Source organism: Mus caroli, unplaced genomic scaffold (assembly GCF_978045245.1).
Source record: "Mus caroli unplaced genomic scaffold, Mus_caroli_1 scaffold_4, whole genome shotgun sequence".
NCBI classification, from domain to species: domain Eukaryota; kingdom Metazoa; phylum Chordata; class Mammalia; order Rodentia; family Muridae; genus Mus; species Mus caroli.
Genome location: NW_028227259.1, coordinates 2847046 through 2859347, shown reverse-complemented (window position 1 = coordinate 2859347; position 12302 = coordinate 2847046). Strand labels below are relative to the sequence as shown.

The 12302-nt window shown below is 39.2% G+C and overlaps 1 protein-coding gene across 2 annotated transcripts in view; it reads left to right on the top strand.

The window, feature by feature from the left end:
* Cfap69 (cilia and flagella associated protein 69) overlaps positions 1 to 12302 on the top strand; it is a 79490-nt gene that overhangs the window by 49362 nt on the left and 17826 nt on the right. For both annotated transcript variants that reach the window (XM_021163223.2, XM_085836407.1), the window contains 2 exons: positions 5306 to 5424; positions 7503 to 7621. In XM_021163223.2, the coding sequence (XP_021018882.1) occupies positions 5306 to 5424; positions 7503 to 7621 (238 nt within the window). The remainder of the gene's footprint in view (positions 1 to 5305; positions 5425 to 7502; positions 7622 to 12302) is intronic.

The window sequence follows — 12302 nt, the reverse complement described above, 5'->3', positions numbered from 1 at the left end:
ATCAATCATGTCATATATCAGATAGATAGTTTGATAGATAATAAATCATCTCAACCCCAGTTTGCCTTCCTCTTCCCCTCCTAGTTCCTTCCCCCTGCCTTTCCCGCCCCCATGCATTTCTTTTCTGATTCCCTTCAGAAAAGATTAGGCCTCCCAGGATTATCAGCCAAACATGGCATATCAAGTTGTAATCAGACTTGGGACCTGCTTTCTTGTTAAGGCTAGAAGAGACAACCCCAGTAGGGTCCCAAAAGGGCTCCGAAGCAGGCCATAGAGTGAGAGACTATCCCTGCTCCTAATGTTAGGAGTCCCACAAAAAGACCAAGCTATACAACTATAACAAATATGTAGAGGACCTAGATCAGACCCATGCAGGCTCCCTGCTGTCATTTGTCACTTCAGTCTCTGTGAGCCCCTATGAGCACAGATTCATTGGTTCCATGGATTTTCTTATGGTGTCCTTGACCCATGTGGTTCCTACAATCCTCCCACCCCTTCTTTTGTGGGATTCTCCATGCTCTACCTTATGTTTGGCTGTGGGTCCACGCATCTGTTTGCGTCCCTTACCAGATGAAGCTTCTCTGATGACGATTATACTAGGTTCCTGATAATGGGTATTGCAGAATATCATTAAGAGTCATTTCATTGATTTTTTTTCTAGTGGTGTTTGATTCTATCTTGAGTCTCTGAGCTGTATGGGCTCGGGTTCCTGGCCCTCCAGGCAGTGTCAGGCTGGGCTCCCTCTAGTAGCATGGGTCTCACATTGGTTGGCCACTCCCACAATTTCTGCACCACCCATACACCAGCATATCTTGCAGACTGGACAAATTGTTGGTCATAAGTTTTGTGGCTAGGTTGGTTTCCCAATCCCACCACTGGAAGTCTTGCCAGGTTACAGGAGATGTCCCGTTTGGGCTCTTATAACCATTACTAGAAGTTAGCTAGGGTCACCCTCATAGATTCCTGGGAGTTTCCACTGCACTAAGTATCCAGCTCATCTCCAAGATGCCCTCATTTCCAGTTGTCTTTCCCAGTTTCTTTCTCTCTCCCTCCCTCCCTCCCTCCTCTGTCTCTCTCTCTCTCCCTCCCTCCCCCTCTCTCCCTCCTTCTCTCCCTCCCCCTTCCTCCCCCTCCCTCCCTCTCTCTTCCTCCTAGGTCTCTCTCCCCCCTCTCTCCCCCTTCTCTTCCCCTCTCTGTCTCTCTGTCTCTGTCTCTCTCACACTCTCATTCTCTATCTTGCTCTCTCTGTGCTCCCTGACCCGATCCCTCTTGTTTCCATCCCCACACACATGCAGTGCATCCACAATATCTATTCTATTTCCCCTTCCCAGGGAGATTCATGCATCCCCCTTTTAGCCTTCCTTATTACAGAAACAGTTTCATGAGGTCCCATTTACTAATTGTAGATCTTAGTGCATGTGCTATTGGTATTCTGTACAAGGAATTCTCTCCTGTGCCAGTGTATTCAAGGCTGTTCCCCACTTTCTCTTCAGTCAGTCTCAGTGTGCCTGGTCTTATGTTGAGGTCTTTGATCTACTTGGACTTGAATTTTGTGCAGAGTGATACACATGGATCTATTTGCATTCTTCTACATGCTAACATCCCGTTAGACCAGCACCATCTGTTGAAGATGCTTTCACTTTTCCATTGTATAATTATGGCTTCTTTATTGAAAATCAGGTGTCCATAGGTGTGTGGATTTACACCTTGGCCTTACAGTTGATTCCATTGGCCCACCTGTCTGTTTTTATGCCAGTACTATGTGGTTTTCATTATTACAGCTCTTTGGTAGAACTTCAATTCAGGTTGATGATAGCTCCAGAAGTTCTTTTTATTGTATAGGGTTGTTTTAGCTATCCTGGGCTTTTGTTTTACCATATGAAGTTAAGTGCTTATTATTTCAAGGTCTGTAAAGAACTGTGTTGGAACTTTGGTGGGAGTTGCTTTGAATAGGTAGATTTCTTTTGGCAAGATGGCATTTTTACTGTGTTAATCCTACCAGTTCATGAGCATGGGAGATCTTTCCATCTTCTGATATCTTCTTCAATTTCTTCTTTCAAAGACTTAAAGTTTTTGTCATACAGGCCTTTCACTTGCTTACTAAGAGTTACACCAGGATATTTTATATTATTCATGGCTGTTGTGAAGGGTGCTGCTTCCCTGACTTTTTTCTCAGTCCACTTGTTGTTTATATGTATGAAGGCTATTGAGGTTTTTTTTCCTTTGAGGTAATCTTGTATCCAGCCACTTCACTGAAGATGTTTATCAGCTGTGGGAGTTTCATGGTAGAATTTTTGAGGTCACTTATATATACTATCATGTCATCTGCAAATAGCTATACTTTGACCTCTTTCTTTTCAATTTGTATCCCCCTTGTCTTCCTACTCTAGCTAGAACTTCAAATATGAAGAGAGTAGACAGCCTTGTCCCTGATTTTAGTGGAATTGCTTTGAGTTTCTTTCTTTATAATTTGATTTTGGCAACTGGCTTTCTATATAGTTCCTTTACTGTGTTTATTGTGTTTATCATACAGGGATATTGGATTTTGTCAAAGGGGTTTTCAGCATCTAATGAGATGACTAAGTTTTTTCTTTGTTTATATGGTGGATTACATGGATAAATTTTTAAATGTTGAACCATTCCTGCATCTTTAATCAAGTAGGATTAAGCCTACTTGATTAGGGATTTTTTTTGATCATGAATGTTTTGTGCATATTTTATTGAGTATTTTTGTACCTATGTTCAAGATGGAAATTGGTTTGTAATTCTATTTCTTTATTGAGTCTAATGGGGTCTGGGTATCATGGCCTTTGATAGAGCAATGTCTTCTGATGGAGTCATGGGCCAAGATATGGAGATGTGCTATTGAAGAAAGCTCAGGGGGCTCTAAGAGTGTAGATGGGCTGTGGACTTGGTCTTACTTGGGGTTCTGGGTACCAGTGTAGCCTCCAGGAGAGAAGGAGACTTCTGCTAGAGGTGTTGGTAAGGATATGGAGACAAGGGGAAAGGGGAGGGAGTGCTGTTGGGTGACTTTTAATGACTGCTTCTATTTTCATAGGGGCTATGTGTGTTTAAATTGTTTATCTGCTCTTGATTTAACTAAGGCAACTTTCATCTAACAAGAAAATCATCCAATTTTTAGATTTTTTCAATTTTGTAGAATGTAGGGTTTTGAAGTATGACCCAATAATTCTTTGGATTTCTTTAATATCTGTTATGTCTCCATTTTCTTTACTGACTTTGTTAATTTGTATATTCTCTCTGTGTCTTTTAGTTAGTTTGGATAAGAGTTTGTATATCTTGTTTATTTTTTCTCAAAGAACCAACCGTTTCATTAAATCTTTGTATTGTTTGCTTTGTTTCTAACTTATTGATTTCAGTCTTGAATTTAGCTGTTTCCTGCCCTCCACTGCTCTTGGGAGTGTTTGCTTCTTTTTGTTCTAGAGCTGTCAGATGTCCTGTTAAGTTACTAGTATGAGATCTCACTAATTTCTTTATGAAGGCAGGTAGTGCTGTGAACTTTCCTCTTAGCACTGCTTTCATTGTGTACCATAAGTTTGGGTATATTGTGCTTCATTTTTATGGAATTCTAGGAAGTCTTTAATTTCTTTCTTATTTCTGCCTGGACAACTTATTCAGTAGAGAGTTCTTCAGTTTCCATGAGTTTGTAGGCTTTCTATTGTTTCTGTTGTTGCTGAAATCCATCTGTAAGAAACAGAGGTCTGGTAGGATACAGGGGATTATCTCAGTTTCCTTTTATCTGTTGAGACCTAATTGCATGTGGTCAATTTTGGAGCAGGTTCCGTGAGGTGCTGATAGAAAGGTGTATTCTTTTGTGTTTGGATGAAATGTTGTGTCGGTATCTGTTAGTTTCATTTTGTTCATACTGCCTACTTAAGGTTTTGTCCACTGGTGAGAGTTGGGTATTGTAGTCTCCTCTCCCTCTATTAATATGCTCAGTTTGGTGCGTGATTTAAGCTGTAGTGATGTTTCTTTTACAAATGTGGGTGCCCTTACCTTTGGGACACACATGTTCAGAATTGAGACATCCTCTTCACAGAGTTTTTCTTTGTTGAGTATGAAGTTATTTCTCCATCTCTTTTGATTAATTTTGGTGGAAAATCTGTTTTGTTAGATATTAGAATTGCTACACCATCTTGCTTTTTGGATCCATTAGCTTGGAAAATTTTCTTCTATGATTTTGCTAAAAATATTTACTGGATCTTGGAAATGGGATTCTTTTCCTTCTATTCCTATTCTACCTAGGGCTTGGTCTTTTCATAATGTCTCAGATTTCAAGAATGTTTTATGTTAGGAAATTTTTAAATTTAACATTTTCTTTGACCAATGTGTCATTTTTTAAACCTCATCTACACCTGAGGTTCTCTCTTCCCATCTCTTGTGTTCTGTTGGTGATTTTTGTGTCCATAGTTCTGATAATTTACCTAGATTTTCTATCTCCAAGATTCCCTCAGTTTGTGTTTTCTTTATTGCTTCTATTTCCATTTTCAGGTCTTAAACAATTTTATTCATTTCCTTCACCTGCTCTTTCTTGGTTTGATTGGGTGTCTTTAAAGAATTTATTCATTTCCTTCCCATTTTTTTTTTGCCTATGGTTTCCAGGATTTCTTTAAGGATTTTATTCATTTCTTCCTTAAGGGCCCTTACCATCTTCATAAAATTGCTTTTAAGGTCATTTTCTTGTGCTTCAGATGCATTGGAATATCCAGAGCTATAGTAGAATGGCTGAGCTCTGGTAGTACCATATTGCCCTTGCTGTTGTGTTCAGAAACTGGCCTCTATCACCTGGGTGTGGGATAATTATAGGCTTATAGGCCAACTTCAGAGTTTAGCTTTGCTGAATGGATTTTTCCCCTTGGTTTCCATTTCCTTTCTAGTCTTCTGTCTTGGGCAGCCCGTGGCTCTCGTGACAGGTGATTCTTCTTCTCTAGGGGTCTAGGCAGACTATGTGACATCTGGGTTAGGATTTTGAGATCCTGGGAGATGGGATGGCCTCTAGAGTTCAGGGTACTTGTGTGTCCTCTGGTAGAGCAGAGGGCTTCTGCTGAAGTTGTGGGCTGGGATATGATGATAATAGGGTGGGGTGCTGTTGACATGCTGGGCAGGCTCTGAGGAAATGTTGGATGTCTGTGGTTCTTGATATAGTCATGGCACCTGGTAGAGCAGGGGCATTTTGCTGGAGTTGTGGACTAGAATGTGAAAACTCTTCTTAAAAGGGAGTTTCCTAATAGTAAATAATAAAAATGTATTTAATAATTACAATCTTCAATTTTTCTCTTACCAGAAATTTTTAAAACTATGATGAGCAGACCTGCTGAGAAGGAAGAGGCCATTGCCTTAGAAATCCAGTCTGACACATTACTTATTCTGTCAGGTCTTTGTGAAAATTATATCCAAAGGAAGGTATGTAATGTAGACCCTAACACTCAGATCTCCCAGTCCCCAGTGTCCATACAGGTTTTCCCTTTTTTCTAATCTTGTCTAATGTGGGCCGATGGGATGACTCCGCATTTAAACACACTTGGACTAAGCCTAGCAACCTGCGTTCCTAGGAATCCACATAACAGAAGGAGAAACTTGTCTTCAACCTCCAAACATGCATCATAACACACACCTCCCATACAAATGCACAAGGAATAAATAAGCTAAATTTAAAATCTAACTAAATTTCAATACGTTTAGAATATGGTTACATACATACTGTGTAATGTACAAGGCTTGAATATCTATTTCAATGGATTTTTTGAATGTGCATAACACATTTTACCAATATTCCAATTGGAACATGTAATATACATCTCTAAGTACAATCTCGTACGGGTATCACATTTACTTATCTGTTCTGCAGTCACACACCTATAGATTAGTTTTGCCAATTCTGATATGAGTGAAATCACACAGTATTTGGTCTTCCGTATGTGGTTTTGTTATCCAGAAAGAAGTTGCATGTGTTTCTGGAATATATTCATAGTGCCGCATGTATCGTTAGTTTTTATCCCTAAATAGTAATCTATGATCCGTCAAGACCTGTTTACCTTGGACCTTATTGATAAGCAGTTAGACTCTTTGTATTTGGACTGTTAAAACCAAAGTTTAAGTGAGCACTCCTGACCCAGTCTTCGGGGGAAACGTAATTCTTTCACTTCTTCTGAGGAAAAACCTACAACTAGAATGACAAGATTGAAAGCAGCTATCCATAGTAGGCTAAATTGTCAGAAATCTTGCTTGGAGTTTCAGTTGTCTTTATATATAAAACTAGAACATTAAAACAGTGGTTTAATTCTCTTTTATAGTCATTAGCACCATAGTAAACTATTGACTGTCATAAAATGATAATTTCAATAAGGGATAGAATTGGAAAGAAAAAAATTTAAAAATTTAGATAGATCTTTTTTTAAATGTTAGATACGTATATTTTATATGTATGAGTCTTTTGTTCACAGGTATGTGTGTGCAGCATATGCATGTCTGGTACTAGTGTCAGAAGAGGGTATGGGATCTCCTGGAGTTATGGATGTGTGTGGCTGCCATGTAGGTGCTAGTAATCGAATGCTGTTCCTCTGAAAGAAAACAAGATGCCTCTCTAACACCATAAATAGAGAGACTTTTAAGGAGAGGCAATAGGAAGAAAAGGATAGGTTTGGCTCCAAACCTTGACATATAACATACTATTCTTTTCTGTCCTGAGCCTGCTCATCTAGAATAATAATCATGATTGAAACAGGAACTAGGACAGAGCAGCATGGCAGTAATAAAAGAATTGGTAAGGGGAGAAGATTGAGTACTGATAAGTTTATATAAGTCATTAAAGGGTGTCTTGTCACTTATCTACTTATTCCTCTCCTGAGAACATAACATCTGCCATGATACATATTGATACCTGGTATTCATTTACAAGTCTCCAGGCTGTAAGACACCCTAATGTGGAAGAAGTCATGGACGAGTTTTATATGGTTTACATATTCAGACACAGAGAAAAAATTAGTAAGAACACTAAGCCAGCACACTGATTTTAAAGTGATTGGCTTTATAATTTACCATAAAGAACTAAGAATGAATGAGTACATTCTTTAGAAACAAACTGCTTTTTAGATTTCTTTCTTTGTTGTCCATGCATGAGTCTTTTGCCTGCATGTGTACATTCACCACATGTGTGATTGGTGGCCTTGGGTGTCAGAAGAAGGTATTGGACTCCCTGGAACTGGGTGATTGTGAGCTTGATGGATGTGGGTCCTGGAGAACCATATATGATAGAAAGCAACAAGCACTCTAAGCTAGGCCACCTCTCTAGCTCCGGAGAAGTACAATTTTTAATGTTTTAAATTCCTAGCTTGGAAACTAGCAAACCTAATTTGAAAACAACCAAACAATGCTAGTATTGTCTTTCTGGTAGAAAAATATTTTTAAGGCATAGGATGACATAGAGACCAGAACAATTATATATTTATGTAAGAAATGATGTAAACAACTCTCTTTGACAGGAAATGTTTGGTACTGGAGGAGTTGACATAGTTCTTCATGTGATGAAAACAGACCCCAAGAATTTACAGAGGGGTTTAGGCTACAATGTCCTTCTTTTCAGTACGTTAGACAGCATTTGGTGAGTATTACGATGACTAAGTGAATGCCTGAGAATAAAAAAAAAAAATTAAATTTGCAGCTACTGTTTGCTTCCCTCAGAAGTGCACCAGAGGGATAAGCCAGTGCCTTCTCTGTTAGATAACCTGAATGTGATTTTGTGAAGTAACCAAGCCCATCTCCCACTCAAGAAGAAAAGCCATGTTTCAAAATTCAATTGTTTGTTGTGATTAACTCCATTCCACTTTGGTATCATCTGGGGAAACAGAAGCATCCCCGTTACCTATGCAGGATGCTGCTTCTGCTTTGGCTCTTTTAGGCTCTCAGCTCTGTTCCAGTGTCAGTCATCTAACTTTTCTATAATTTTGTGTTGATTTAGTAATTTTGACTTTTTTTTATTTTATTTTTAATATTTTTATTACATATTTTCCTCAGTTACATTTCCAATGCTATCCCAAAAGTCCCCCATAGTGCCCCCCACTTCCCTACCCAACCATTCCCATTCTTTTGGCCCTGGCATTCCCCTATATTGGGGCATATAAAGTTTGCAAGTCCAATGGGCCTCTCTTTCCAGTGATGGCCGACTAGGCCATCTTTCGATACATATGCAGCTAGAGACAAGAGCTCCAGGGTTCTGGTTAGTACATCATGTTGTTCCGACAATAGGGTTGCAGATCCCTTTAGCTCCTTGGGTACTTTCTCTAGCTTCTCCATTGGGAGCCCTGTGATACATCCGATAGCTGACTGTGAACATCCACTCCTGTGTTTGCTAGGCCCCGGCATCGTCTCACAAGAGACAGCTATATTTGGGTCCTTTCAGCAAAATCTTGCTAGTGTATGCAATGGTGTCAGCGTTTAGAAGCTGCTTATGGGATGGATCCCTGGATACGGCAGTCTCTAAATGGTCCATTCTTTCATCACAGCTACGAACTTTGTCTCTGTAACTCCTTCCCTGGGTGTTTTGTTCCCAATTCTAAGAAGGGGCACAGTGTCCACACTTTGGTCTTCATTCTTCTTGAGTTTCATGCGTTTAGCAAATTGTATCTTATATCTTGGGTATCCTAAGTTTTGGGCTAATATCCACTTATCAGTGAACACATATTGTGTGAGTTCTTTTGTGATTGTGTTACTTCACTCAAGATGATGCCCTCCAGGTCCATCCATTTGGCTAGGAATTTCATAAATTCATTCTTTTTAATAGCTGAGTAGTACTCCATTGTGTAAATGTACCATAATTTCTGTATCCATTACTCTGTTGAGGGACATCTGGGTTCTTTCCAGCTTCTGGCTATTATAAATAGGGCTGCTATGAACATAGTGGAGCATGTGTCCTTTTTACCGGTTGGGACATCTTCTGGATATATGCCCAGGAGAGGTATTGCTGGATCCTCCAGTAGTACTATGTCCAATTTTCTGAGGAACCGCCAGACTGATTTCCAGAGTGGTTGTACAAGCTTGCAATCCCACCAACAATGGAGGAGTGTTCCTCTTTCTCCACATCCTCGCCAGCATCTGCTGTCACCTGAATTTTTGATCTTAGCCATTCTGACTGGTGTGAGGTGGAATCTCAGGGTTGTTTTGATTTGCATTTCCCTGATGATTAAGGATGTTGAACATTTTTTCAGGTGCTTCTCTGCCATTCGGTATTCCTCAGGTGAGAATTCTTTGTTCAGTTCTGAGCCCCATTTTTTAATAGGGTTATTTGACTTTCTGGAGTCCACCTTCTTGAGTTCTTTATATATATTGGATATTAGTCCCTTATCTGATTTAGGATAGGTGAAGATCCTTTCCCAATCTGTTGGCGGTTTTTTTGTCTTATTGATGGTGTCTTTAGCCTTGCAGAAGCTTTGCAGTTTCATGAGGTCCCACTTGTCAATTCTGGATCTTACAGCACAAGCCATTACTGTTCTATTCAGGAATTTTTCCCCTGTGCCCATATCTTCAAGGCTTTTCCGCACTTTCTCCTCTATAAGTTTCAGTGTCTCTGGTTTTATGTGAAGTTCCTTGATCCACTTAGACTTGACCTTAGTACAAGGAGATAGGAATGGATCGATTCGTATTCTTCTACATGTTAACAACCAGTTGTGCCAGCACCATTTGTTGAAAATGCTGTCTTTCTTCCACTGGATGTTTTTAGCTCCCTTGTCGAAGATCAAGTGACCGTAGGTGTGTGGGTTCATTTCTGGGTCTTCAATTCTATTCCATTGGTCTATTTGTCTGTCACTATACCAGTACCATGCAGTTTTTATCACATTTGCTCTGTAGTAAAGCTTTAGGTCCGGCATGGTGATTCCACCAGAGGTTCTTTTATCCTTGAGAAGAGTTTTTGCTATCCTAGGTTTTTTGTTATTCCAGATGAATTAGCAGGTTGCACTTTCTAATTCGTTGAAGAATTGATTTGGAATTTTGATGGGGATTGCATTGAATCTGTAGATTGCTTTTGGCAAGATAGCCATTTTTACAATGTTGATCCTGCCAATCCATGAGCATGGGAGATCTTTCCATCTTCTGAGATCTTCTATAATTTCTTTCTTCAGAGATTTGAAGTTTTTACTATACAGATCTTTCACTTCCTTAGTTAGAGTCACGCCAAGATATTTTATATTATTTGTGACTATTGAGAAGGGTGTTGTTTCCCTAATTTCTTTCTCAGCCTGTTTATTCTTTGTGTAGAGAAAGGCCATTGATTTGTTTGAGTTAATATTATATCCAGCTACTTCACCGAAGCTGTTTATCAGGCTTAGGAGTTCTCTGGTGGAATTTTTAGGGTCACTTATATATACTATCATATCATCTGCAAAGAGTGATATTTTGACTTCATCTTTTCCAATTTGTATCCCTTTGATCTCCTTTTGTTGTCGAATTGCTCTGGCTAGGACTTCAAGTACAATGTTGAATAGGTATGGAGAAAGTGGACAGCCTTGTCTAGTCCCTGATTTTAGAGGGATTGCTTCACGCTTCTCACCATTTACTTTTATGTTGGCTACTGGTTTGCTGTAGATTGCTTTTATCATGTTTAGGTATGGGCCTTGAATTCCTGATCTTTCCAAGACTTTTATCATGAATGGGTGTTGGATCTTCTCAAATGCTTTTTCCGCATCTAACGAGATGACCATGTGGTTTTTGTCTTTGAGTTTGTTTATATACTGGATTACGTTGATGGATTTCCATATATTGAACCATCCCTGCATCCCTGGGATGAAACCTACTTGGTCAGGATGGATGATTGTTTTGATGTGTTCTTGGATTCGGTTAGCAAGAACTTTATTGAGGATTTTTGCATCAATATTCATAAGGGATATTGGTCTGAAGTTTTCTATCCTTGTTGGGTCTTTTTGTGGTTTAGGTATCAGAGTAATTGTGGCTTCATAGAATGAGTTGGGTAGAGTACCTTCTGTTTCTATTTTGTGGAATAGTTTGTGAAGAACTGGGATTAGATCTTCTTTGAAGGTCTGATAGAACTCTGCACTAAACCCATCTGGTCCTGGGCTTTTTTTAGTTGGGAGACTATTAATGATTGCTTCTATTTCTTTGGGGGATATAGGGCTGTTTAGATCATTAACCTGATCTTGATTCAACTTTGGTACCTGGTATCTGTCTAGGAACTTCTCCATTTCATCCAGGTTCTCCAGTTTTGTTGAGTATAGCCTTTGGTAGACGGATCTGATGGTGTTTTGGATGTCTTCAGGATCTGTTGTTATGTCTCCTTTTTCATTTCTGATTTTGTTAATTAGGATGCTTTCCCTGTGCCCTCTAGTGAGTCTGGCTAAGGGTTTATCTATCTTGTTGATTTTCTCAAAGAACCAGCTCCTTGATTGGTTGATTCTTTGAATAGTTCTTCTTGTTTCCACTTGGTTGATTTCGCCCCTGAGTTTGATTATTTCCTGCCTTCTACTCCTCTTGGGTGAATTTGCTTCCTTTTGTTCTAGTGCTTTTAGGTATGTTGTCAAGCTGCTAATGTGTGCTCTCTCTAGTTTCCTTTTGGAGGCACTCAGAGCTATGAGTTTTCCTCTTAGAAATGCTTTCATTGCGTCCCATAAGTTTGGGTATGTTGTGGCTTCATTTTCATTGAACTCTAAAAAGTCCTTAATTTCTTTCTTTATTCCTTCCTTGATCAAGGTATCATTGAGAAGAGTGTTGTTCAGTTTCCACGTGAAGGTTGGCTTTCTATTATTTATTTTGTTATTGAAGATCAGCCTTAGTCCATGGTGATCTGATAGGATGCATGGGACAATTTCAATATTTTTGTATCTGTTGAGGCCTGTTTTGTGACCAATTATGTGGTCAATTTTGGAGAAGGTACCATGAGGTGCTGAAAAGAAGGTATATCCTTTTGTTTTAGGATAGAATGTTCTGTAGATATCTGCCAGATCCATTTGATTCATAATTTCTGTTAGTTTCACTGTGTCCCTGTTTAGTTTCTGTTTCCATGATCTGTCCATTGGTGAAAGTGGTGTGTTGAAGTCTCCCACTATTATTGTATGAGGTGCAATGTGTGCTTTGAGATTTACTAAAGTTTCTTTAATGAATGTGACTGTCTTTGTATTTGGAGCATAGATATTCAGGATTGATAGTTCCTCTTGGAGGATTTTACCTTTGATGAGTATGAAGTGTCCCTCCCTGTCTTTTTTAATGGCTTTGGGTTGGAAGTCAATCTTATCAGATATTAGAATGGCTACTCCAGCTTGTTTCTTCATACCATT